Source organism: Panthera onca, chromosome A1 (genome assembly GCF_046562875.1).
Source record: "Panthera onca isolate mPanOnc1 chromosome A1, mPanOnc1 haplotype 2, whole genome shotgun sequence".
NCBI classification, from domain to species: Eukaryota; Metazoa; Chordata; class Mammalia; order Carnivora; family Felidae; genus Panthera; species Panthera onca.
This window is the reverse complement of record NC_138339.1, coordinates 128,156,843-128,184,687: the sequence shown is the minus strand read 5'-3', so window position 1 is coordinate 128,184,687 and position 27,845 is coordinate 128,156,843. Positions and strand designations below refer to the sequence as shown.

The 27,845-nt window shown below is 37.8% G+C and overlaps 1 protein-coding gene across 10 annotated transcripts in view; it reads right to left on the bottom strand.

The window, feature by feature from the left end:
• CDKL3 (cyclin dependent kinase like 3) overlaps positions 1-27,845 on the bottom strand; it is a 99,282-nt gene that overhangs the window by 67,992 nt on the left and 3,445 nt on the right. For all 10 annotated transcript variants that reach the window (XR_009611115.3, XR_009611120.2, XR_009611119.2 and 7 more), the window contains exons 3-6: positions 25,192-25,386; positions 12,011-12,189; positions 4,738-4,850; positions 2,770-2,909 (exon numbers count right to left, since the gene is read on the bottom strand). Coding sequence is in view for 2 of the 10 variants with exons in the window: in XM_060636128.2 (XP_060492111.2) it covers positions 2,770-2,909; positions 4,738-4,850; positions 12,011-12,189; positions 25,192-25,386 (627 nt within the window). In the remaining 8 variants the exon portion in view is untranslated. The remainder of the gene's footprint in view (positions 1-2,769; positions 2,910-4,737; positions 4,851-12,010; positions 12,190-25,191; positions 25,387-27,845) is intronic.

Sequence of the window (27,845 nt, the reverse complement as noted above, 5' to 3'; positions counted from 1 at the left end):
TCATATAACTGCAACTAAAAAAAAGATGCTCTTTTAAACTTATTAAATCGGCAAATATTTTGTAATGCCTGCCTGGCTCAGTCAGTGGAGTATGTGACCCCTGATCTTGAGGTTATGAGTTTGAGCGCCACATTGAGTATAGGCGTTACTTTTGAAAAATAGGCAAATAGGAGCATGTGGGTGCCTCAGTCAGTCGAGCATCAGAGTCTTGATTTTGGCTCAGGTCATGATCCCAGGGTTGTGGGATTGATCCCCATGTCAGGCTCCGCACTGGGTATGGAACCTGCTTAAGATTCTCTCTTTGCCCCTCCCCTGCTCATGGTCTCTCTCTCTTAAAATAATAATAAACATTTTTTAAACAATAAAAAATAGGCAAATATTTTAAAAACTGTAATATCCAATGTTAGATTGAGAGTGGGAATTTATATCCAATGCTGCTTGGGAGTACTTGAGTATAAATCAGTAAAACCTTTCTGGGGGAAAATATAGAACAATATATCAAAACTTCTGAAAAATGGGGCGCTTGGGTGGCTCAGTCGGTTAAGCAGCCGATCTCAGCTCGGGTCATGATCTCGTGTTTCGTGGTTTCGAGCCCTACATCAGGCTCTGTGCTGACAGCTCAGAGCCTGGAGCCTGCTTTGGATTCTGTATCTCCTTCTCTCTCTGTCCCCCCCCTCCCCACTCATGCTCTGTCTCTGACTGAGTCTCTCCCTCAAAAATAAACATTAAAAAAAATCTTTTTTTTTTAATTCTGAAAAAGTGTAAACCCTGTGGCCCGCTAATCATAATTCTAGGAATTTATCCTAAAAAAATAATAAAATAAGTTCACGGGGCGCCTGGGTGGCTCAGTTGGTTAAGCAGCCGACTTCGGCTCAGGTCATGATCTCACAGTCCATGGGTTCGAGCCCCGCGTCGGGCTCTGTGCTGACAGCTCAGAGCCTGGAGCCTGTTTCAGATTCTTTGTCTCCCTCTCTCTGACCCTCCCCCGTTCATGCTCTGTCTCTCTCTGTCGCAAAAATAAATAAATGTTAAAAAAAATTTTTTTTAAATAAATAAATAAAAAAATAAAATAAGTTCAAAAAGACATATTTAAAAGATGTTCACTAGGCTGCCTGGGTGGCTTAGTCACGTGAGCATCTGACTGTTGATTTTGGCTCAAATTATGATCTCATGGTTTCAGGGGAATCCAGCCCCACACTGGGCTCTGTGCTGATAGTGGGAAGCCCGCTTGGGTTTCTCTCTCTCCCTCTCTCTGCCTCTCCCCTGCTCATACTTTCTTGCTCTCAAAATAATAAATATTTCAAAATTAATTAATTAATTAATTCAATAAAAGACATTCACTAAAGCATCTTTACCAATAGTGACAGAGAAAACCTGAAAACAAATGTTCAAAATTGTAGGATCAGTTAAACAAACTATATTATAGTCATACAGTGGAATACCATGTAACCATTGAAAATTATGATATAGTTCCATATTTACTGAGATGGTTACATAACAAACAGGTCACACAACACTGTGTGAAGTATGACATCTTTTAAAAAGCATAAATTTCTATGCACGTATTTGGTTGACAAAAGCCTAGAAGTATATAAATCAAAATATCAACAGTAATTTTTCCAGATTTTGGGAAAACCTTAACTTCTTTTTGTTTATCATGTATTTTCTACTTTTTCTATAATCATTATGTATTCTTTGTAGAATTAAAACTATGATATATAAAATAAATTCAATTCAAAATGTAGTAAATAAATCTGATTCTTATGAAATTCTAGTTCTCTCCAGATACCAATGAAATCATTTTTTCCTTTAAGAATAGTCTTTAGATGTTACATATCATACGGTTAGTAAGTTTACCTAAATAGCAAAAGCAACAATTAATATTAACATTTGTTGATAGTTTATCAAAGGCCCTGTGCTCAGAACATTTTCACCATTACCTCATTTAATTCTCCAGCCCCAGAAAATGAAGACTGTTAAAGCTGTTTTATAGCCCAGTAAACTGGGGCACAGAGATTAAGTGACTTTCCCAAGGTTACAGAGCTAATTAGTGACACAGCTGAGTTTTAGTCTATGTGATTCCAGAGCCCCTTCTGATAAACACTACACCATATTTGCTTTGAAATTTAGGTAACCACTTTTTTTAAAGGGCTATACATCAGAAATAAGATACCTCACTTGACCTGGGAAAGGAAATTGGCTGGATAGAAAAAATAAACAGAAGCAGATTTAACTTTCCACAGTAAATTCTCTAACTTTTTGAATTTTGTACTGAGTATATTGGCATATTTATTACCGAGTTTAAAATAAAATTTAAATTTTAAAATAATTAGAAAGTGCTATACAGTATAATGTTTTTGTTTTCTTCAAATTCAGGGTGAATTTATAAAATTAAAACTGCAGCTGCCAATGCCTTGTAGATATCTTACAATACCAGTGTACAAGGAACAGATCCCTAACTTGGGTAGACTGGCTGTTAAAAGGTGGTGATAAACACTGCAAGTCCTTTGAATTTTTCCAGTTTATCCCTAATTATCATTAAAATTGGGATAAACTAAAAATAATGGACAGGATTATCCTAGGGAGCTTTCAGTTTTATAGTCTATGAATTTTAATTTCTCTGGACTAAAGACATAAAGACAGAGGAATATAATAACTGTTAACAGTTAACATTACGAATCCTTTTGGAATTTCATTAAAGTAATATCCTAAAACTGTATTATAATTTATGCAAATTTCCCCAAAATATGTCCTTAATTCTTAACCTACATGAACTATATCTGCCAACAATCCATTTAGCTTTGGGTATTTTTTTCTTGCATTTTTGGGGTGTTGAACTTGAGGAAGGACCACCCCAGCAAAAATGGGACTCTTGGAAAAGATATTCTGTAAATGAGGTGTCAAATTGCCTGGAAAGAAAAAAAAATATGAATATAAGAAAACAAGGAAATTAATCTAAAATCAAAATAAATTGCTATGTGACTTGCATTAAATTACTAAAAAGGGAGAATAACAATTATGTTAATTTTTTAAGGTTGAAGAAGGCACTATCTGAATACAGCATAAAAGTTCATAAGTTTCCCCAGTAATCTGTTGATAGCAGGTAAGCAGTAGAAAATTTAAAACCACCAGGTTCGTTTTCATTTCCCAAATTATAAGACATAATATATGATGCTATCAAGAAAAGCGCAAACTTTTACATATTTCCATATGGGCATCTAAATAGCTTAACTAACAAGTGTTCGTCAGCAAAGCCTTACTCAAAACAGCTAAAATATCTAAATTATTTAGAAATAGCAATATTGCAAAGAAGAAACAAGGCTATGGAGTAGTAGTAGAATGGAAAGAACTATAAACAGCAGTGGAGAAAGCTAAGTTCTAGCGCCAGTTTTGCTATAACTAGGGCTGTGACCTTGGGCAAATCTCTTTCCTTTCTATGCTTCAGTTTCCTTATCTGTAAAAGGACAAAAGTAATCCTATCATCTCTAGGGTTTTTTTCTAACATTAATCTAATAATGAGAACTTTAAAGATGACCCAAAAAAGTATGATGCTCTAAGACTCTGAACTAAATCTTTAATTAATATTTATCCAGATTTCATGATTTTTATGGTTGCTCACAGTATCTTCTTCATGATCTGTAATTACATGTTTATGTATAGCCTCTCTACCACAAAAGGGGCTCCTCGAACTCCTCATTCAGAAATATATAAAAAAACAAATCATTGAAACTCCATGAGCAAGGCTAACCATCAAAATGTTTGGATAGTCAAGGCAGATCATCATAATTCAGCTCTCATCAAGTGTATTTTTAATTCTTTTTTTAATTTAATGTTTATTTATTTTTGAGAGAGAGGCAGAGACAGAGTGCGAGCAGGGGAAGGACAGAGAGAGAGAAAGACACAGAATCTGAAGCAGGCTCCAAGTTCTGAGCCATCAGGCACAGAGCCCACCACAGGGCTCGAACTCACAAATTGTGAGATCATGACCTGAGCTGAAGTCGGATGCTTAACCAACTGAGCCACCCAGGCACCCCTCAGCAAATGTATTTTTGAATAAGTTATTTAGGTACCTGGTTATTTATTGTGGCTAAAAAAAAAAAAAAAAAAAAAATTCTCAGTAACTTTCTATCTCCAACTACTTTAAAAGACATCTATCTAAATTGGGGCACCTGGGTGGCTTGGTCGGTTAAGCGTCCGACTTCGGCTCAGGTTATGACCTCACGGTCCATGAGTTCGAGCCCCGCGTCAGGCTCTGTGCTGACAGCTCAGAGCCTGGAGCCTGTTTCGGATTCTGTGTCTCCCTCTCTCTCTGCACCTCCCCTGTTCATGCTCTGTCTCTCTCTGTCTCAAAAATAAATAAACGTTAAAAAAAAAAAAAAAAGACATCTAAATCAACTCTATTATTTAAAAGTCCTCTTTCAGAGATGCAAATATTTATAGAAGCCAAAACTTTAGAACAACTTTCAGACAATTTGAAGTTTCCTACTGTACTATTTTTCTTACTATCAATCATTAGCAAATGTCTTAGCTACTTACATCCTAGCAAAGAAAATATTATTTACAAAAACAGAGAATTTTCTACTTTCTTTATCAGCCCAAGGCATCCACTTGCTGCCATCTACCAAAACAATATGCTTCCCTGTTCTTATAAAGAAAAAACTGAATGTGAATATCAAGCAGATGTGATCTGGCAATATCTATTTCAGGCATTTAACAGTATATTTCAGTAGTACCTACCTACTTTTAAAACAATTTTATGAAGTAAATCCAAATCAGAGCTGCTAGGAAGATAGGGATTTCCAGTGGCCATCTCAATGATCATACAACCTAAAGCCCAGATATCTACAGGTCTGAAACAACAAGAATAAATTGCTTTTTCATGGAGAAATACATACCTTTTCTAAAAAAATTTTTAAATAAAGTTGCAGCCAAAGAAAAAAGAATAGTTAAGTGGTATCACTTATAAATTTTCACCTTAGAATCATAACCCAACTTTAGGATATATATAAACATTATCACATTTTATTAATAATATTAAATAGCTTATATTTAAATCACATGAGAAGCCATGTAGTAGTCCAGATGAAAAGTAACTATAATTCTAAAATTGTTTCAAATACTTATATAAGGACATTATGATAAATGGTTTATTAATTAGAATAATTGAATACCAAAATCATCTTGTTTTTTAAGGAATATAAAAAATCTTAAATATTTACCATTTACATTTACTTATCTTAAGGTGTTGTGAGTCATTCATAATTCCAACATTTTCCCAATTAATCAGTTTTTCTTTTAAGTTTACTTATTTATTTTGAGCAAGTGAGTGCAAGCAGGGGGATGGGACAGAGACAGAGAGAGAATCCCAAGCAGGGACTAGGGGCTCCATCCCACAAACTGTCATGACCTGAGCTAAGATCAAGAGTTGGACATTTAACCAACTGAGCCACCCAGGCGCCCCCGACATAATCAGTTTTTAAAAGATAGTTTATATTACTAAGACTTTTAAACAGATAAAAAGCAGCCCTATCTCACACTCAGAAGAAATGTAAACACTACAGTGAGGAGGTACTTGGGTGGCTCAGTTGGCTAAGTGTCCTACTTCAGCTCAGGTCATGATCTCGTGGTCTGTGAGTTCGAGCCCTGCATCGGGCTCTGTGCTGACAGCTCAGAGCCTGGAGCCTGCTTTGGATTCTGTGTCTCCCTCTCTTGCTCTGCCCCTCCTCCACTCATGCTCTGTCTCTCTCTCTCTGTCTCAAAACTAAAAAAAAAATAATAATAAAAATTTTAAAAAAACGCTACAGTAAGATATATCTTTCTCTAACCCAATTGATAAAAATTATAAGATTCAGTAACTGCTGTATTGGTGAAGCTATGGAAAATGAATACTCCCATGTACTGTTTTGGGAGTGTAAACTATACTTATTTGAAGGGAAAATTGGCAAAAGTTATCAAAATAAAAAATGTACATACTTTTGGGGCACCTGGGTGGCTCAGCTGGTTAAGCAACTCACTCTCAATTTTGGCTCAGGTGTTGATTGCATGGTTGTGAGATCAAGCCCTGCATTGAGCTCTGCACTGGGCATGGAGTCTACTTGAGATTCTCATTCTCCTTCTACCCGCCCCCCCCCCCCCCAACTCCTGCTCATTCTCTCTCTCTCTCCCCTTCTCAAAAAAAGAAAAAAAAATGTACATACTTTTGACCAACTTTATTCCTAGGAATTTATCCAAAGATCTGCCCACCCTTGAACACAAAGATAAATGATAAAAGATAAATAATAAGCACTATTTGTGGTAGGAAAAAAAAAATGGAAACAACCTAAACATCCATCAACAGAAGAAAGGCTATGTAAAATTTTGTATAATACACAACAAAATATTATTCACCTGTTTAAAAAGATAAGGTATGTGATAATATAAAGTGATTCTGGGGTGCCTGGGTGGCTCAGTCAGTTAAGCATCCGACTATATATTTCAGCTTAGGTCATGATCTCACAACTCATGGAATCAACCCCTGAGCCACTGCTTGGGATTCTCTCTCCTCTCTCTGCCCTTCCCCCTGCTCATATGCTTGCTCACTCGCTCTCTCTCAAAATGAATATTTAAAAAAAATTTTTATAAAAATTAAACAAAAATAAAGTGATCTCCAGGAGGGGCCCCCGAGTGGCTCAGGGGAAAGAGCATGCAACTCTTCATCTCAGGGTCATGACTTCAAGCCCCATGCTGGGTGAACAGATTACTTAAATAAATAAATATTTAAAAAAAAAATTTTAAGTGATCTCCAAGATAAACTCTCAAGTGAAAAAAGCAAAATTCAGTAAAGAAATCCTGGAAGATCTATATAAATGGAGAAATATTGTATATTCATGAATAGGAAGACTCAATATTGTCAAAATGTCAGTTCTTCCCAACTTGATCTATAGATTCGGTACAATCCCAGTCAAAATCCATTTTGGATACCAACAAACTGATTCTAAAGTTTATATTGTTGGGATACTTGGGTGGCTCAGTCAGCTGAGCCTCCAACTTCAGCTCAGGTCATTATCTCGTGGTTCGTGAGTTCGAGCCCCATGTTAGGCTCTGTGCTGACAGCTCAGAGACTGAAGCCTGCTTTGGATTCTATGTCTCCCTCTCTCTCTGCCCCTCTGCCACTCACGCATGCGTGTTCTCTGTCTCTCTCTCTCTTTCTCAAAAATAAATAAATATTTAAAAAATTTAAGTAATATTTAAATTTATATTGTTTATACATAGTTTAAAAAGAGACACCATGCTCAAAATTGAGTCACTTGTGCTAAGCCCACATCACCAAACTGAAGCTTAATACTTAACTTAATTTGCTTCAACTTATCCCAGAAATGGGATATTAAACTAGTCAGTCTGGAATTACCTGATCAGCAATCCTGAGTGTTGCCTGAGTTTCTGCCAGACAGAACCCTGCCATTCTCTAAAGGAAGGTGAAAAATAATCTGTTCTTTACTAGTAACTTCCTTGCCTTGCCCTCTTTTGCCTATGTAAGTCTTTCTATTTTGTACAGCCCTTTGGTGTGCCTTTCCATCTGCTAGATGGAATGCTGCCTGATTCACAAATTGTTGAATAGAGCCATTGAGATTTTTTTATGTTTTTTTAAATTTATTCTTGGGGCGCCTGGGTGGCGCAGTCGGTTAAGCGTCCGACTTCAGCTTAGGTCACGATCTCGAGGTCTGTGAGTTCGAGCCCCGCGTCGGGCTCTGGGCTGATGGCTCAGAGCCTGGAGCCTGCTTCCGATTCTGTGTCTCCCTCTCTCTCTGCCCCTCCCCCGTTCATGCTCTGTCTCTCTCTGTCTCAAAAATAAATAAACGTTAAAAAAAATTAAAAAAAAAAAAAAAAGAAATTTATTCTTGAGAGAGAGAGAGAGAGACAGAGCATGAGCGAGGGAGGGGCACAGAGACAGCGGGACCCAGAATCCAAAGCAGGCTCCAGGCTCTGAGCTATTAGCACAGAGCCTGACGCAGGGCTTGAACTCACAAGCGGTGATATCATGACCTGAGCCAAAGTCAGATGCTCAACCGACTGAGCCACGCAGGCACTCCGAGCCATTAAGATCTTTAACTTTTACTCAGCTGAATTTTGGTTTTTAACAATATGGTAAGGCAATAGACCAGAAGAGCCAACACAGTGTTGAAGAAGAACAAAGTCAGAGGAAAGATACCCCTTAACTTCAAGACATATTATAAAGCTACAATAATCAAAACACTGGTATTGGTGAAAGAATAAACAGATGAATAGAACAGAATAGAGTCCAGAACTAGACTCACAAGAATAACTAAACTTTGACAGAGGAGAAAAGACGATTTAAACTGACAAAGGAGAAAGGACAATCCAGTAGAGAAAGGAAAATCTTCAACAAATGATACTAGAACAACTAGGCATCCGTATATGGGGGGAAAAAAGAAGCTAGACACAGATCTTAACATTTTCACAAAATTAACTCAGAATGGATCACAGATATAAAAATTATATACAAAACTATAAAACTTCTAGACAATAATATAGGAAAAAATCTAGATGATCTTGGGTTAGGTGATGAGTGTTTTTTTTTTAAGATTTTTTAAATGTTTTTTATTATTTTTGAGAAAGAGAGATATAGCATGACCGGGGGGGAGGGGGAGGGGGGCAAAGAGAGAGGGAGACACAGAATCCAAAGCAGTCTCCAGTCTCCAAGCTGTCAGCACAGAGCCCGATGTGGAACTTGAACTCAGGACTGTGAGATCATGACCTGATCTGAAGTCAGACGCTTAACCAACTGAGCCACCCAAGGTGCCCCTGAACTGTATAATTTAAATGGGTGAATTTTATGGTATGTGACTCATATCTCAAAAAAATTGTTGTAACAAAAGTGTAGATTAAACTAAGTAGATGCACTTATGGAAGTAGATAAAACTATAAAGAAATACGAGGAACTGAATATAATAAAAATCAACAGGATGGGGCGCCTGGGTGGCGCAGTCGGTTGAGCGTCCGACTTCAGCCAGGTCACGATCTCGCGGTCCGTGAGTTCGAGCCCCGCGTCAGGCTCTGGGCTGATGGCTCGGAGCCTGGAGCCTGTTTCCGATTCTGTGTCTCCCTCTCTCTCTGCCCCTCCCCCGTTCATGCTCTGTCTCTCTCTGTCCCAAAAATAAAAAAAAAAAAAAAAAAATCAACAGGATGGTTACTTTTGGGATAAGGGAGAGTGATAAAATTGGAACAGGGAACATGGAGGGCCTTCAGGGGGGCAGAAAAATTCTATTTTTTTATTCAAGTGTAATTAATATATATTAGTTTCAAGTGTATAATGTGATTCAACAATCCTATACACTATACACTACTCACTGCTCATCATAAGTGTTTCTTAATCCCCTTCACCTATTTCAACCAACCCTTAACTCCAAAATTCTATTTTTTGATCTGTTGCTAAGACTGTACATTTGTTGTGCTGGATTTTTTGTATCTCTGTGTTGTTTCACAATAAAACGATTTTTTTTTTAAAGATGCACTAGTAAATTTATTTCAGACATAACGTGAAGTCCCATAGAAGCCAAATTTACCATGTACAAGTCACCAATTTTGGCTCTGTGGAATACAAGAGATTATACCTGTTCTCAAGGAACTTATCTTTCAGCAGGAAGCATTTTTTTTTTAATTTTTTTAACGTTTATTTATTTTTGAGACAGAGAGAGACAGAGCATGAATGGGGGAGGGGCAGAGAGAGAGGGAGGCACAAAATCCGAACCAGGCTCCAGGCTCTGAGCTATCAGCCCAGAGCCCGACGCGGGGCTTGAACTCACGGACCTCGAGATCGTGACCTGAGTTGAAGTCGGACGCTTAACCAACTGAGCCACCCAGGCGCCCCAGGAAGCATTTTTTTTTTTAAAAAGCTAGAACTAGATCATATTAGTATTAACTGGCACAAAATTTACACACAATGAACAAGAAGATTTAGAAGGGGATATGATTTGGGGGCAAGGGTTAGGAATAGCAGGTGCATGAGAAAAGGAATTTAAGATATCATGAAGAGAGGGTAAAACTGGGACACAAATCTTATGGGGCTACGCTTATTGAGTATTTATTATATTTTAATCTTTTTCATTCATTTAGTCATTTGATTCTCACCACAAACCTATGAAGCTTGTCCTATTATTATTTCCATTATACAGATAAAGTAACTGAGGCACAGAGATGGTGTACGTAGGGATCAGTGGGAAGTATAGTTGAAAAGGTACTTAGGGGTGCCTGGGTGGCTCAGTCAGGTTAAGTGTCCGACTTCGGCTCTTGTCATGATATCACAGTTTGTGAGTATGAGCCCCACGTCAGGCTCTGTGCTGCCAGCTCAGAGCCTAGAGCCTGCTTCAGATTCTGTGTCTTCCTCTCTCTCTGCCCTTCCGCAGCTGTGCTCTGTCTCCCTCTCTCTCTCAAAAATAAATAAACATTAAAACAAATTTTTTTTAAAGAAAAGGTACTCAGGAATGACCTTGGGCCAGTTAGTTTACCTGTGGTTTATATCCTTTTATTTTAAATGGGGATGATGAGGAGGATGGGCAAAATGGGTGAAGGGTAGTAGGAGATACAGACTTCCAGTTACAAAATGATTAAGTCACAGGAATAAAAGGCACAGCATAAGGGGGCGCCTGGGTGGCTTGGTCGGTTAAGCGTCCGACTTCAGCTCAGGTCACGATCTTGTGGTCCGTGAGTTCGAGCCCCGCGTCGGGCTCTGTGCCGACAGCTCAGAGCCTGGAGCCTGTTTCAGATTCTGTGTCTCCCTCTCTCTGTGACCCTCCCCCGTTCATGCTCTGTCTCTCTCTGTCTCAAAAATAAATAAACGTTAAAAAAAAAAAAAAAAAAAAAAAAAAAAAGGCACAGCATAAGGAATATAGTCAATAGATATTATGATAGTATTTTAAGGTGACAAATGGTAGTTACATTTGTACTGAGCATAGCATAATGTAAACAGATATTGAATTGTTGTATTGTACACCTCAAACTAATGTAGTATTGTGTGTCAACTATTTTCTTTCTTTTTTTTTTTTTTAAGATTTTATTTTAAGTAATGTCTACACCCAACACGGGACTTGAACTCACAACCCTGGGATCAAAAGTCACATGGTCCACAGGCTGAGCTAGCCAGATACCCTTCAACTATAGTCAAATAAAAAATATTTTAAATAAAATACCCATATTATCATTTATAAAAATTTTAAAAAATAAAATAAAACAAAATGGGGATGATAACAGTAGCACCTTATCACAGAGTCATTGAGGAAATAAAATTGTTTAATGCATGTAAAGCATTTAGAACAGTTCCTGGCCACGAAGTAAATACTCATTAAAGTTAGATATTATTGTAAAAACAGAATAATGATTTCTAGAAAAGGTGTTTGAGAATTATCCATGCCCCCCACCCCACCGCCAGTTCTTGTATTAAGTTGGACTACTTGGTCCCTTTATGCACATCAAGATTTGTTATTTATATATTAGATTGCCATTTCATGTACTGCTTCTACTGTTTCATAAAAGACTGAGATAATGCTACTTTCTAAAGTATCTAGAACAGCACAATCTAAAAATTGTTTGCCAGACTTTGTAAACAGGGTGCCATATTCTGGAAAATAGGAAACTTGGCAGTTCCTATGGTAATGCCAGCAGAGCAAGGTAAATGATTTTGAAATCTTTGCAGAATGTAGAGGTTAAAGAGAAACAGACGTCACTCTGCCATGGTGGGGGCACAGCTTAAAGTAAGCACGGATACAACCTGAGGGATGTCAGCACAGGTCACCTGGGGTTGGGGCCACTCAGCAGCAGAGGGCAAGCGTGGTAACACCATTATCTAGCAGGGCAGGTGCCTACAGGGTCTGTCTGTTCTTTTTAGAGGCATCCCTTTCTTATCTCCAACCCAGAAGCAGAAAGCAGAGGGTGTCAATAGTAGGGGTGACAGACACACAAAGGGAAAAAAAGAGATGGCCAGGAAAGGCCAGACAGGATCCCAAAATATACGTACTTTCCATAAGAGGTATCTTTTAATACTGATTCTGGAGCTCTATACCAGCGTGTGGCCACATAGTCCGTATAAATGTCCCCAGGAGCTGCTAGAGTTCGTGCAAAACCAAAATCACAGAGCTTAGTAATTCCTGACTGGGATACTAAAATATTCTCAGGTTTTATATCTCGATGAATGATCTAAAAAACAAACAGAAAATGCAATACATTAAAATGAGAATTCATTATCTAGAGGATCACTCAAAAATTATACAGAGATAATCTAGCTAATTAAGACAGTAAAGCTATTTTCTTACCGCAGGCAAAGGATTAACTGCACAATGCAAAAGCTAAATAAGTACATATTTTAAATTCTTGTCATCTCAAAATGAAATGAAGCCAAGAAAACAGATATAATACTAAAAAGGAAAATCACATTCTTAAAAAGAAAGGTAATCAAAAGAACATAATGAAAAACAGGTTAACTTTCCTTTAACACTGTGCCATTCTAGATACAACTGCCCCTTCTCTCATTCCTTCACAGCTAAACCTCTTGAAGACATTATCTTTACTAAGTCTTTTTTTTTCTCATCACTCATTTATTCCTTAAAGTAATATAACCTTAAAGTATATAAAGTAATATAATATAAAGTAATATAACCTTAAAGTAATATAACCTTAAAGTAATAATATAATATTCCTTAAAGTAATAATTCCTTATATAAGGAATATAAAATATTCCTTAATGTCATTTGTTCCCACATTCTATCAGACTGCCCCAATATGTATCTTACTTGACATATTAGAGTAAAAATGTTGCCAACTAATCCTCCCTTCCTGATTTCTGGGACCTAAAATTCTCCCAGTCCCTTCCATTTCGGTGGCAGTTCCTCTTTCTCTATTTGTCTCTTAAATGTAGGATTCTGGTCTCAGGCTTTCTTTTCTCACACATCCTGTTCCCTGGGCAATGACATCTACTCATTGGTTTTTTTACCAATTTCATCACCTATCATGGAGACACCATATTCTCTTGGCTTTCTTCCCACCTCTTGGCTGCTCCATCTCAATCTCATCTACACTTCTAGCTTTAGTAACAATACACTGATAATTTCCAAATTCTATCTCTAACCAAGATATGTCTCCTGATTTCCACAAGGATTGGAAGTCCACAAGAAGTCTGACAAGGCTGACCCACACACAGCTCAAACTTAGCAAATCCAAAACTGAATGCTTCATTTTCTCCCCAAAACCTATGTTTTCAACAGTCCTTTAGTTCCATGGATGGAAAAAACATTGACCCCATATCTCAAGCCAGAAACCAAAATATTTTTCTCCTTCAGCTCCAATATATATTTTTGTCGCTAGTTCAAGTCCCCTCGACTCTCTCACCAAAATTACTACATTGCCAAATGGTCTCCCTGAATTCATTCTGATCCCCTCCAATCCACTGTCACAGTACTATTTTATTTTATTTTATTTTATTTTATTTTATTTTACTTTAGAGAGAGAGATCATGAGCAGGGGAGAGGAGCAGAGGGGTAAGGAAGGAGAGAGGGAGAGAGAGAGAGGGAGATTGAGAGAGAGAGAGAGGGAGAGAGAATCTCAAGCAGGCTCTATGCTGTGTGGGGCTTGAACCCACGACCCTGGGAACATGACCTGAGCCCAAATCAAGAGTCAGACACTCAACCAACTAAGCCATCCAGCTGCCCTCAGAGTACTATTTTAAAATCACATGTGTGGGCACCAAGCTGGCTCAGTTGGAAGAACATGTGATTCTTGATCTCAGGGTCATGGGTTCGAGCCCCACGCTGGGTGTAGTAATTACTAAAAAAAATAAACTTAAAAAAAATTACATGTGTGATCATGTCACTTCTCTGCTTAACATTCAACAAGGATTTCCCATCCCATAGAACAAATTTGAAACTCCTTAAAATGGCTTATAATGCCTTCTAGAATTTGGCCCTCACTTCCCTAGCCTATACAATATTCGTTTCCTAAGTTTCCAAGGTTTGTCTCATCTCTATGCACTTGCTGATGCTGTTCCAATTGCCAAGAACGCTTTGCCTGGCCACCTATTTCCTTAGGTCATAGCTTATATATTTATATTAGTAATATAAATTTATGTTAGTATTTAAGTAATCTCTACACCCAACCTGGGGCTTGAACTTACAACCCCGAGATTAAGAGTCACAGACTCCACTGACGGAGCCAGCCAAGTGCCCCTATTTAATGGTATTCTTTATTTCAATTTCTGATTGTTGATTGCCAACATGTGTTCTCACATCATTCTGTACTTCCCCCATTACATTATTTGTCATGCTATTTATTAATTGCCTGTTTACTTGTTTGTAACTCCCACTAGACTATAAACGCCATGAGGGCAAGATTTCTGTTATTTAAGCTATATCCCCAGTGACCAGTACAGTGCCTAAAACAAAGGAAGCATTTAAAAATTTTATGAATGAAGCATATTCTCATCACTAACAAAGTATCATAGCACAAGTGAAAATATCTCAGTGACAGAAATCTGGCATCTTTCCTTGTTTATACAACTTACTGCTATAAGTGTTTGGGATTGGCTCTTGTTCTGACTCAGTTTCCCTCCATAAGTGGCCAAAACATTAACTTGGGGTAATGAGACACCTTAAATGTACCATATATAAAACTATATTAATCCTTTTTTTAAGTTTGTTTATTAGTGGGGGGGGGGGGACAGAGAGAGAGGGAAAGACAGAATCCAAAGCAGGCTCCATGCTCTCGGCGCAAAGCCCCACACGGGGCTCAGTCTCACCAACTGTAAGATCATGACCTGACTGAAATTAAGAGTCAGACGCTTAACTGACTGAGCCACCCAGGCACCCCTATATTAATCCTTTTTTATTTCTACAACTTTTATTGAATGAGTAGTATATGCTAGGCATTATGCCAAGATCTAAGGATATAACATGAGCAAAAGCCGACATGGAAAAGCACATTAAGATACCACTTCACTATTCTGCCCACCAGATATCTATCACTTTCCTCCTCAATCTTTTAAAAACGAGGCAGAAAGATGCACTCAGTTGATACGCTTGTATTTTCATTCTATTCAACAACTAAAACCATGACAACATGTGGAATTTTGTTATCCTTGAGAACCAAGCACACTCTAAATCCCAACTTGTAAAACCTGTGTTTGACTAGATCCTCCTTGGCCTTCTACCATCACACTGTGACCTCTATAAACACAGTATTTCCTTCAACTTGTTTAGGTCTTCTTTAATTTCTCTCAATGTTTAGTAATTTTCAGGTTATAGTTCTTATACATCTTTTGTCAGACTCTCCCTAAGTATTTCGTATTTTTGAAGCTGTTTAATGGCATTTTTTTAAGATTTTATTTTTAAGTAATCTCTACACCCAACCTGGGGCTTGAATTTACAACCCCAAGATCAAGAGTCACAGGCTCCACTGACTGAGCCAGCCAGGTGCCCCTATTTAATGGTATTCTTTATTTCAATTTCTGATTGTTGATTGCCAACATATAGAAATACAATTAATTTTGGTATATAAATCTTATATCCCATAACTGTGATAAATTTACAAATTAGTTCTGTTAATTTTATTGTAGATTCCATAGGGTTTTCTATGTAGATGATCATATCACTTGTAAATAAAGACAATTTTACTTCTCAAAAAAATAAGGCACCATTTCACACCCACTAGAATAGCCACAATTAAAATGACAAAAAACAAGTATTGGGGAGGAAGTATATTGTTGGTGGGGATGTAAAATGATACAGCCACTTTGGAAAACAGTATGGCAGTTTCTTTCTTTCTTTCTTTCTTTTTTTTTTTTTTTTTGAGTTTCTTTAAAAAGTTAAAACATAAAACCTATGACGCATGTGGTATTTTTTTACGTAAGCTCTACACCCAACATGGGACTTGAACTCATTACCCCCAAGAGCAAGAGTCACATGCTCTACTGTTGGAGCCAGCCAGTCACTTCTACCCATATAGTATTCTTAACTTGACTTATTTTACTTCTTTCTCCCTAGTTCCTGGTAGTTTGGTAAACCAACAGTCCCCCAAATCATGGGGAAAACCAGAAGCCTAGCAGCTCCCAGAGAAAGAAGGACAGTGTCTTATCTCCTCCAAAGCCCCTTTCCCAGGTAGCTGTCATTATTCGATCTGACAAATCACTGAAAAATCCCACTAGAAGCCTTCCATCTATTTGATTGAAAGTAGAGCTTGCCCAGTGCAAAAAGCCTTTCTCCTGGGGCCTTGGTCAGAAATAATTAGCACACCATAATTAGAACACTATCAAGAAAGCAAAAAGACAACACATAGAAAATATTTGCAAATTCCATCTCTGATAAGCACCTAGTATCCAAAATATATAAAATACAACTCAACAATAAAAAGACAAATAAGCTAGTAAAGCGGGCACCTGGGTGGTCCAATCGGTTGAGTGTCTGATTTTGGCTCCAGTTGTGATCTCATGATTCGTGAGCTCAAACCCCACATTGGGCTCACTGCTGTCAGATGAGCCCACCTCAGATTCTCTGTCCCCCCCGCCCTGTCCCTCCCCTGCTCGTACTCTCTCTCTCAAAAATAAACATTAAAAAAATGTTTAAAAAATAATAAAAATTAGTAAAGGACCCGAATAGACATTTCTTCAAAGAAGATATGCAAATAAGAATTTGCCAGTTCTGAATGTTTCATTTTAATGGAATTTATGCTGTGTGGTTTTTTACATCTCAATTTCTTCATTTAACGTGAAGTTTCAAGGAGCTTTCATGGTGTAGCACATATCAGTACTTAATTCCTTTTTATGGCTGAATATATTTCACCATATGGATATTCCTCGTTTGTTTATCCATTCATCAGCTTGATACATATTTGAGTTGTTTCCACTTTTTAGGTATTATGAATAATGCTGCTATGAATATTCTTGTGCAAGTTTTTATGTGAACACATGTTTTCCATTCTATTGTGTAGATACCTAGGAGGAGAATTGTTAGGTCACATGGTAGTTCTTTATTTAACCTTTGGAGGAATTGCCAAACTGTTTTCCATACCATCTGCACCATTTTATACCACCATCAGCAGCGTATAAAGGTTCCAATTTCTCTACTTCCTCGCCAAAATTTGTCATTGTCTGCTTTTTAAATTACAGCCAGCCTGGTGGGTGTGAAGTGACTTCTCATTGTAATTTCGATTTGTATTTTCATAATGACTAATGATATTGAGCACATTTCATGTGCTATCAGCCATTTATATAGCTTTGAAAAATGTTAAATTGGGTTATCTTTTTATACTTGAGTTGTATTTTGCATATCCTGGATATTTATCAGATATATGATTCGCAAATATTTTCTCCCTTTCCTGTGAACTTTTTACTTTCTTTTCTTTTTTTTTTTTTTTTAATGTTTATTTACTTTTGAGCATGTGCACATGCAAGGAGGGGACGGGATCTGAAGTGGGCTCTGTGCTGACAGCACAGAGCTGAATGTGGAGCTTGAACTCATGACCCGTGAGATCATAATCTGAACCCAAGTCAAATGCTTAACTGACTGAGCCACCCACGAGCCCCTGAACTTTTTATTTTCTTGATAGTGTCCTTTGATGCGCCAGGGTTTTAATTTTGATGAAATCCAATTTATTATTTTTTCGATTGCTTTCACTTTTGATGTCATATGTAAAGAACTATTGCCTAGGGGCGCCTGGCTGGCTCAGAGGGCAGAGCATGCAGCTCTTGGTTCACACATCACATTGGATGGAGAGATTACTTAATAATAAATCTTAAAAAAAAAAAAGTATCGACTAATAAATGGTCACACAGATTTTCACCTACATTTTCTTGTAAGACTTTTATAGTTTTACCTCTTATACTTAAGTCTTTGATAAATTTTGAGTTAGTTTTTGTACATAGTGTGAACTATCAGACCTAGAATTCAAACAAGGAGTTTGCTTCTCCTTTACTTTGTGGTGGAATGTACCAGAACTACATAAAATTCCATACTGAAGTCTGATTTATCACCTGAAACTAATATTACCCTGTATGCTAAATGGAATTTAAAGAAATTTAAAAAGAATTTTAAAACGTAAAGATTTTTATTTATATATTTTTTCAAGTGTTTATTTATTTATTTTGAGATTGAGAGACTGACCAGGGGAGGGGCAGAGACAGAGGGAGGGAGAGAATCTCAAGGAGGCTCTGCTCTGTCAGTGCAGAGCCCAACATGGGGCTCAAACTCATGAACTGTGAGATTGTGGCTTGAGCCAAAAACAAGACTGAGCCACCCAGGCGCCCCAATGAAACTTTTTTTTTCAATGTCTATTTTTTTTAAATGTTTTATTAATTTTTGAGACAGAGAGAGACAGAGCATGAGCAGGGGAGGGGCAGAGAGAGAGGGAGACACAGAATCCGAAGCAGGCTCCAGGCTCCGAGCTGTCAGCACAGAGCCCGACGCAGGGCTCAAACCCACAAACTGTGAGATCGCGACCTGAGCGGAAGTCAGACACTTCACCGACTGAGCCACCCAGGCGCCCCATCAATGTCTATTTTTGGGAGAGAGAACAAGTGGGCGAGGGGAAGGGGGGGGGGAAACAGAGGATCTAAAGAGGCTCTGAGCTAACAGCAGGGAGCCCAGTGTGGGGCTTGAACCCATGAACTGTGAGATCATGAACTGAGCTGAAGTTGGATGCTTAACCGACTGAGCTACACAGGCACCCGCTCCTCCAAAAAAGATTTTTAAAAATCTGATTGGTTTATTTATTGTTTTTTTATTAAAAACATTTTTTTAATCTTTATTTTTGAGAGAAAGAGAGAGAGAGTGAGTGGGGGAGAGACAGAGAGAGAGGGAGACACAGAATCTGAAGCAGGCTCCAGGCTCTGGGCTGTCAGCACAGAGCCAGATGCAGGGCTTGAACTCACGAACTGCGAGATCATGACCTGAGCTGAAGTTGGACGCTTAACCAACTAAGCCACTCAGGTACCCCTGATTTATTTATTTATTTAATGTTTTATTTATTTTTGAGAGAGAGACAGAGTGTGAGTGTAGGAAGGGCAGAGAGAGGGAGACAGAATCCAAAGCAGGCTCAAGGTTCTGAACTGACAGCACAGAACCTGACACCGGGCTTGAACCATGAACCATGAGATCATGACCTGAGATGAAGTTGGATGCTTAACCAACTGAGCCACCCAGGTACCCCTAAAAATCTGATTATAATACTTCTGTTTATACAGTCGTGTGTGCTTAAATGTTAACACTCATCTGAAAAGAGAGTTCTAATTTCCCTATCATCTAACAGCCTCAGAAAACCCGATTTTAAGTCACCCAGAACTTCAATTAAATAAACTTTCCAGTTGGATGTTATACAATTAAATGCTAATGTGCATATGAAAAAATAAGCTAGTAGTTTCCAGAAAAAGGCTGAATAGGATGTCTGAGGTAGACCAAAAGACTGGGAATTCCCTTATGCCCTAAAAACCAAATGGAATCCTTGACTGAATCCTGATCTTAATAAATCACTTTAAAAGACATTTAGGAACAATTAGCTACATTTTAATATAAATTTGGTATTAGATGATGTTAAGGAATTATTTTTAATTGTGTAGATGTAATCATGATTCTGAAGTTACACAGGAAAATTTGCTTTTTTAAAGAGATAGATAGTGATGTATTTAGAAATAAAATGTCAGGGTACCAATAATTTAAAATACTTCAGAAAACAAAATAGATGAAGCTCACGTAGCAAAATATTGTTAAAACATATTACATATTAAAATGTTAAAAATAACATTATTCAAATAATAACAATTTCTTATTTGGAAGACTAGGAGTTTAAAATCCAAAGCAGAGTTAAGAAAACTATGCAGGGGCGCCTGAGTGGCTCAGTCGGGTTAAGTGTCTGACTTTGGCTCAGGTCATGATCTCGCAGTTTGTGAGTTCCAGCCCCCCATTAGAGTTGCTGCTGTCAGCCTGTCAGCACAGAGCCCGCTTCAAATCCTCTGTCCCCCTCTTTCTCTCTGCCCCTCCCCAACTTATGCTCTCTCTCTCAAAAAATAAACAAAACAATCCTTAAAAATTAAAAAAAAGAAAAAAACTATGCAAAAGTGGCCTAAATTTAGGAAAGCAGGACTTTGTGGAGTAGGAGGTGAGGTGGGGCTAAGAAAGATTGACAGTGCTTAGGTATTAGTCAAAATTATTTATAATTCATAAAGGTTACTGAAAAACGAATAAAATTTAAGAAGCTCCATATGGGTAGGAGCTAAGTCTTTTACTCAAGGTTCCATCCTCAACTCCCACTACAATCAATGATTGTTACTGGAAGATGCTCAATAAATATTTATTGAATAAATGGATGAGGGGACAAATAACCATGTCTTCCCCATAAGGGCCAAATATTTGCATTTACACTTTGCTTCCAAAATGGTTTCAAAGAAACTTTTTTTTTTTCAGGAGTCACAAAACTTTATTCATTTAGAATTAACAAGCTGTTCACATATCACTTAATATTGTTCACAAGCTTGTAGGACATGGATTATCTTTGAGGAATTATTTGATTTGCATGAAGTTTACAACTTTGTGCACAGTATGGTATTTTCCCTGCAAGTAAATAATAAGCAGTCTGAATTATCACATGAATTCTAAAACTTTGAGGGTTTTTTTTAATTATTATAATGAAATACTAGCATGGTGAGATGTAATGTTTACAGTTTTAATCTGTCAGACCCATTTCCTCTAAAATAATTAGCTGAAATTATATGACATCACACTCGCTTCCATTAAAGCCAGACACAGGCAACTCTCATTTGTGTGTTTGATAGTGGGCGACCAGTGGTGCATGTCACCACGAACAGCACATAATCTCATGCTACATTGTTTGGGTATTTTATAATATATTTTCAAAAATTTTTATTCAAATATAAATTGACACACAGTATTACATTTGTTTCAGGTATAAGAGGCTTATACTATTAAGCAGATCAAAATTTTAAATTATAAAAACAAACAGAATGAAAAAGATAATTAACTAGTTACTGCAACTGAACAGTAAATTTTTATTTAAGCTGCCTAAAAGCCAATATAGAAAGCATATTTTCTATATTCTATAAAAAGAAAGTAAACGAGTACTTCTGGAGATAAAAAGCCTTTACTGGTACTGAACTATATCTGACTTCATAAATTCTTATTAAAACTAACATGGGGGATGCCTGCGTGGCTCAGTCAGTTGAGCATCCTACTCTTGATTTCGGCTCGGATCATGACCTCACAGTTTGTGAGATTGAGCCCCATGTCAGGCTTCTGTGCTGACAGCGCAGAGCCTACTTGGGATTCTCTCTCTCTGTCTCTCCGTGCCCCTGCCCGTGCTCTTTCTCTCTCTCAAAATAAATAAACGTTACAAAAAAAAGTAACATGGGGTATCACAGTAGATAATATCTCAGACATTTCAGTTATATAAAAAACCACTCAACTGAAATTTGGAGATACTAGGAAAATAAAGTTTTCCTTTAAGTTTTCCTTTCCTTTTTGTCAACATGAAGATAACCTTATATCAAGGCCAGAATCCAGATATCCAGATAATAAGCATAATAATATTCTAATGAGCCACTTCACTCATGGCTGCCTTAATTCTCAAGGGTTACTAATTTTACAATATTCTGTGAGGTGAGAGACATGCATAATTTTACTTCAGGTCCTAGCTAAGACAAAGAGAATAAAAGAATTTAGGTGCTTCTGTCCAGGCCTTTTTCTCTGCTGCTCCAACAACTCTATGGGTATTCTTCCATACTTGGTACTGAGGACTTTTTCTTTCTGTTCCTTGGAGAATAATCCATCCTTACCTCTTCAACCAAAGTCTCTAAGAGGAAGATTCCCAAATCCCAAAGATACCCAGTTCTGACAACTTCCTAGAAAGACCATGTTAAATAATTGGTCAACCACTATTTTTACTTAGAAATTCTCACTGTCTTTTAAAATATACAATATTTCTAAAAGCAATTCCCTCTTCTAAATAAAACCAGTGACTGTCAATGGTACCAAAATTCTTCTGCTCTCAAATTAAAAACCTTGTAATTATCTTTGATTTCTCATTTTATTCACATCCCTCTCATATCTACTTAGTCCCCACATCTTATAATTTCTTTTTGTTTTTTGTTTTGTTTTGTTTTGTTTTGTTTTTGAGAGAGAGCAAGTACACACAGGGGAGGGGCAGAGAGAAAGGGAGAGAGAGAATCCCAAAAGGAGTCAGTACTGACAGTGCAAAGCCCAACGCAGGCCTTGATCTCACAACCTTTGGGATCATGACCTGAGCTGAAAATCAAGGGTAGGATGCTAAACCAACCAAGCCACCCAGGCGCTCCTCATTTCTCTTCTGAAGTCTCCATTCTCTCCCTTTGCCATCCCTCCTCTACCTATTCCAAGCCCTTACCATTTCATATCTGGATTATCACAACAGCCTCTCACCTGATCTGCTTCTACCCATACTTATCCTCTACACTTGCCAAAATAAGCTTAGGTTTTATTTTCATCCTGTTACAGCCAGGCTCAAAAACCTTCCATAGTTTCCCAGTATCCCCGGAAAAAGTCCAAACTCTTTGAGGATGAATCTCAGGACTCTGGAAACCTCTCCGCAGGGCACCTGTGCAATCTTATCACCCTTTACCTAGTCTATGCAAAGCTCACTTATCACCACTCTCTGAGTCCCCTGCTCAGGCCTGCCACTATTCTCACAGTAACACCCCATCTGAATTTATTTTTTCTTCTATTCCAGTGAAATCCTAGCTACAATTCCAAGTTCGACTTACTTTAGTTTTACTTCCTCTTTGAAGTCCTCTACACAGAGTATAGCACATAGTGGTCTCTCCCTTAATTCAAGAAACATTTTATTTATTTATTTATTTATTTATTTATTTTTAAATTTTTTTTAACGTTTATTTATTTTTGAGACAGAGAGAAACAGAGCATGAACGGGGGAGGGGCAGAGAGAGAGGGAGACAGAATCGGAAGCAGGCTCCAGGCTCTGAGCCCTCAGCCCAGAGCCCGACACGGGGCTCGAACTCACGGACTGTGAAATCGTGACCTGAGTTGAAGTTGGACGCTTAACCAACTGAGCCACCCAGGCGCCCCACAAGAAACATTTTAAATAGATAAGGCACTATAGGTACACAGATAACACAACTATTCCTGACTCCTTACCAGCAGTACTTATTAAGCGCTTAAAGTATGCTTGACACAGTGCTCAATACTTTATACATACTACCTAATGTCAACCTTTACAAAAAATCTGTGATGTACTACTATAGTATCATTTTATTTTTATTTTTTTATTTTTTTTTTAAATTTTTTTTAACGTTTATTCATTTTTGAGAGACACAGAGACAGTGTGTGAATGGGGGAAAGGTAGAGAGAGAGGGAGACACAGAATCCAAAGCAGGATCCAGGCTCCCAGCTGTCAGCACAGAGCCCGATGTGGGGCCCGAACCCACGAACTGTGAGATCATGACCTGAGCCGAAGCCGGACACTCAACCGACAGAGCCACCCAGGCACCCCTACAGTATCATTTTATAGATGAGGAGGATGAGACTCAGAGAGGTTAGATAACTTTCCTGGGACCAGAGAGTAATGGTGCTGCCACCTGTCACTGTGCACTACTGCAGTGAGTTGTGAACTGCACAAGTTGTGTTGTTATCCATAGCAGAAAAACCTAGGATAGTCTGATTCCACAGACTATGCTCTTAACTATTACATTATACTGCCTTCCCAAGGATCCAGCTGGCAAGGAAATTACAATCTGAATTCTAGTTGCTATCACAACCACATTTTTCTTTTTTTTAATTTTTTTTTAACATTTATTTATTTTTGAGACAGAGAGAGACAGAGCATGAACGGGGGAGGGGCAAAGAGAGAGGGAGACACAGAATCGGAAGCAGGCTCCAGGCTCTGAGCCATCAGCCGAGAGCCCGATGCGGGGCTCGAACTCACGGACCGCGAGATCGTGACCTGAGCTGAAGTTGGACGCTTAACCGACTGAGCCACCCAGGCGCCCCACAACCACATTTTTCAAAACCATAAAGTGAAATACACTATTAGCAAGACAGATAATTAGAAATTAAGATATCCAAGAAAGCCTAGGATATATAGATGCTATATCATTTACTAATAAAACTATTTACTAATGAAACTACTCTTACTGAATATATCTATCTAACTTTCCAGAAAGTAGAGCTCAAGTTGGGAACAAAAAACTCCACAAAAACCTGCTGAGCCCAGGGCTCCTGGGTGGCTCAGTCAGTTGAGTGTCAGACTCTTGGTTTCGGCTCAGGTTGTGATCTCAGGGTTTGTGAGATCAATCCCACATTGGGCTCTGTGCTGACACTTGTCGAGCCTAGTTGGGATTCTCTCTCTCTCCCTCTCTCTCTGCCCTTCCCCTGCTTGTGCTATCTCTGTCTATCTCAAAATAAATAGATCAACAACAACAAAACCTGCTGAGCTAAACACTTACTCGGCAATGCTAAAGGCAACATTAAAAATCAGAACAAGTGAGGGGTGCCTGGATGGCCCAGTCAGTTAAACGTCCTACTTCAGCTCGGGTTATGATCCCATGGTCTGTGAGTTCGAGCGCCACATCAGGCTCTGTGCTGACAGCTCAGAGCCTGGAGCCTGCTTCAGATTCTGTGTTTCCCTCTCTCTCTGCCCCTCCCCCACTCATGCTCTGTCTCTCTCTCTCAATAATAAATAAAAGTTAAAAAAAAATTTTAAATCAGAACAATTGATCTTCTTTCCTGTCTTACTTTTTTCATGTTAAACAAGGCTCCATACCTCTTAGCCACTTTATTTTTTCTTTCTTTCCCTAAAGGTATTGACATTCATTTGCCATTACACTGTCCTAGTTTCCAGTTCCTATCTCCAAACATCCCTTCATTTGAGCCAGCCCAACATTTTAACGTACTTTCCACAATAAAAGGTGTCCCAATTGACTGTTGATTCTTCCTTATGAAATTACTGATACTTTAGTATTCCAACTTGGTTTGCCCTATTGTTATAGTTATAGCTTTTTTACTGTGTAGTCAATATGTTTTACAATTCTGTAACTAAATTTTAAGGTAGTGACCCCAATTCAATTAATATTGTACAGGAAAATAAATTTTAAATCTTCATAAAGGGCATTTATGATTCATATACAGCCTATAGTTTGGCTTACTCTGAAGCACTTACATTATTATTGTGAAGATATTCAATTGCCCGAAGGATCTGGAACAGGTATTTTCTAAGTCGTTTACTCTCCAGTCCGTGACAATAATGTTGTAACTCATCTAATACTGTGTGGTCAATAAATTCAAACACCAAATGAATTTTCTTTTTCTGTCTAAAAACTTCAGTCAGATTGACCAGATTTTCATGATGAAATTGCTATTGACAAAAGAAACAGATTTTTAATAAATTATTATGTGCACAATAATTTGTACATATAACACTTATATAATTTTAAAGTTTATTTATTTTGAGAAAGAACATGCATACATGTAAGGGATGGGCAGAAAGGGAGGGAGAGACAGAATCCCAAGCAGGCTCTGTGCTGTCAGCAGGGATTGATCCCACAAACTATGAAATCATGACCATAGCTGAAATCAAGAGTCAGATGTTTAAACAGCTGAGCTACCCAGGTGCCCCAAGATCTATGTAATTTTAAAAAGCAAAAATATTCTTAGCTTCTTTTACTCCATGCATTTCAATAGAAAATTTTCAACTTATTTGCTTACGTTCCTATTTTCTAAAATGCTAAACTTGGGGCACCTGTCTGCTTCAGTTGGAAAAATATGCAACTCTTGATCTCGCAGTCTTGAGTTTGAGCCCCACGTTAGGTGTACAGATTACTCAAAAAATAAACTTAAAAAAAATTCTAAACTATTTCATAATTAATACATATAAAACAAGGGGAAATGTACTGCCTTACTTGAGGTTGGCATTTGATTGCTTACTAAAATCACTTGGTTAGTGTACTATAATACAACTTGGTATTATCCTTTAACCTGGTTTATAGTTAAATTTAATATCTGAAATTTAAAATGTTCTTACATCTTTGGGCGCCTGGGTGGCTCAGTTGGTTAAGCATATGACTTCAGCTCAGGTCATGATCTCACAGTTTGTGAGTTCGAACCCTGCATTGGGCTCTGTGCTGACAGCTCAGAGCCTGGAGCCTGCTCCGGATTCTGTGTCTCCCTCTCTCTCTGTCCCTCCCCTGCTCTGTGTGTGTGTGTGTGTATGTGTGTGTGTGTGTGTATGTGTGTGTGTGTGTGTCTCAAGAATAAACATTAAAAAAAATTTTTTTTTTTAATTTTTTTAACGTTTATTTGTTTTTGAGACAGAGAGAGACAGAGCATGAACGGGGGAGGGTCAGAGAGAGGGAGACACAGAATCTGAAACAGGCTCCAGGCTCTGAGCTGTCAGCACAGAGCCCGACACGGGGCTCGAACTCACGGACTGCGAGATCATGACCTGAGCCGAAATCGGCCGCTTAACCGACTGAGCCACCCAGGCGCCCCTAAAAAAATTTTTTTTTAATAAAATGTTCTTACATTTTCAAGCGAGCATGGATTTCAGTGCCATTCAGTACATGATATGAATTTTAAGAAATTATTTTATTAGTTTGATCCTAAAGTCTCAAAAGTAAACATAAGTTCCAAGTGGACAGTATAAATTAATAATACTATAACAAGAGCATCAAAATATCTAGAACCCTTTCAGATATGTGAAAAAACAATTTATAGCTATAGGAACTTTATAAAAATATACCATTGTTTGTGGATACCTTTTTGTTCACTGTCTGTAGTATTCTACTAAGCAATAAAACATCTTTTTAAACTAGTAACACTGTTAAAATAACTTCCAAAGAGTAAAAATGGCATGTACCAGCCTAGAAAACAAATCAGGCTCCATATTTTATGCTGCTTATTTTAGTTTTTAACATGCTGAATTATTACCAAATATTCTCAAATATTTAACATTTTCAAATTACCAAAAACATTTATTCATTTCGCTAAAAACTGAGAGGTACAGGAGCTCCTGAGCAGACTCTTGATTTCTCAGGTCATGATCTCAGTTTCATGAGATCTAGTTCCACATCGTGCTCTGTGCTGACAGTGCATGGAGACTCCTTCTGATTCTCTCTCTCCCTCTCTCTCTCTGCCCTTCCCTGCTCACGCTTGCTCTCTTTCAAAATAAATAAATAAACTTAAAAAAATTTAATTGAGATGTATATTTTCAATGTTAGATTCATTAGAAAACTATGCTTTTATGAAAAAATATTTGCCTTTATTCTAATGGCACAATATCAATTTTTCGACTTATCTGTACTAAGACCTAAGTCCTTAAAATATGACCAAGAGAAAAACATGCCAGAATATAATGCCAGATTCCCTTCCTATTTTTGTTCCCAATTTCCCTGATTGGCAAGATGCCAAAATGCTGCAGTGACAGCATGCTGGCAGTATCAAGAACAATTGACTAGTTTTGGACACTACTCTACTAACCCTTCAACTAAGGAAAATTACTGTTTCCCTGTCCAGTCTTTATTTTAAAGGCAAAAGCAACAAAGAGTTAATGTGAATTAATAAGCACCATGGAAGATCCACCCAGGGTAAGGAATCAGGTGTTTTCTCAGATAAACCATGAAACTCCTATAAATGCTCCAATGTCACTTTTCAAATTGTTTACTTTTGTCTTCCTTCATAATCAGATAACTTTTCTACAGATATTATCACGAATTATTCTAACTGTAATTTATTCAACAAAATTCTAGAAGATAAAAATTTAATTCAAATAAATAAATCACTATGGCAATCTTTTTAGACTAAAAATGTGAAATAATC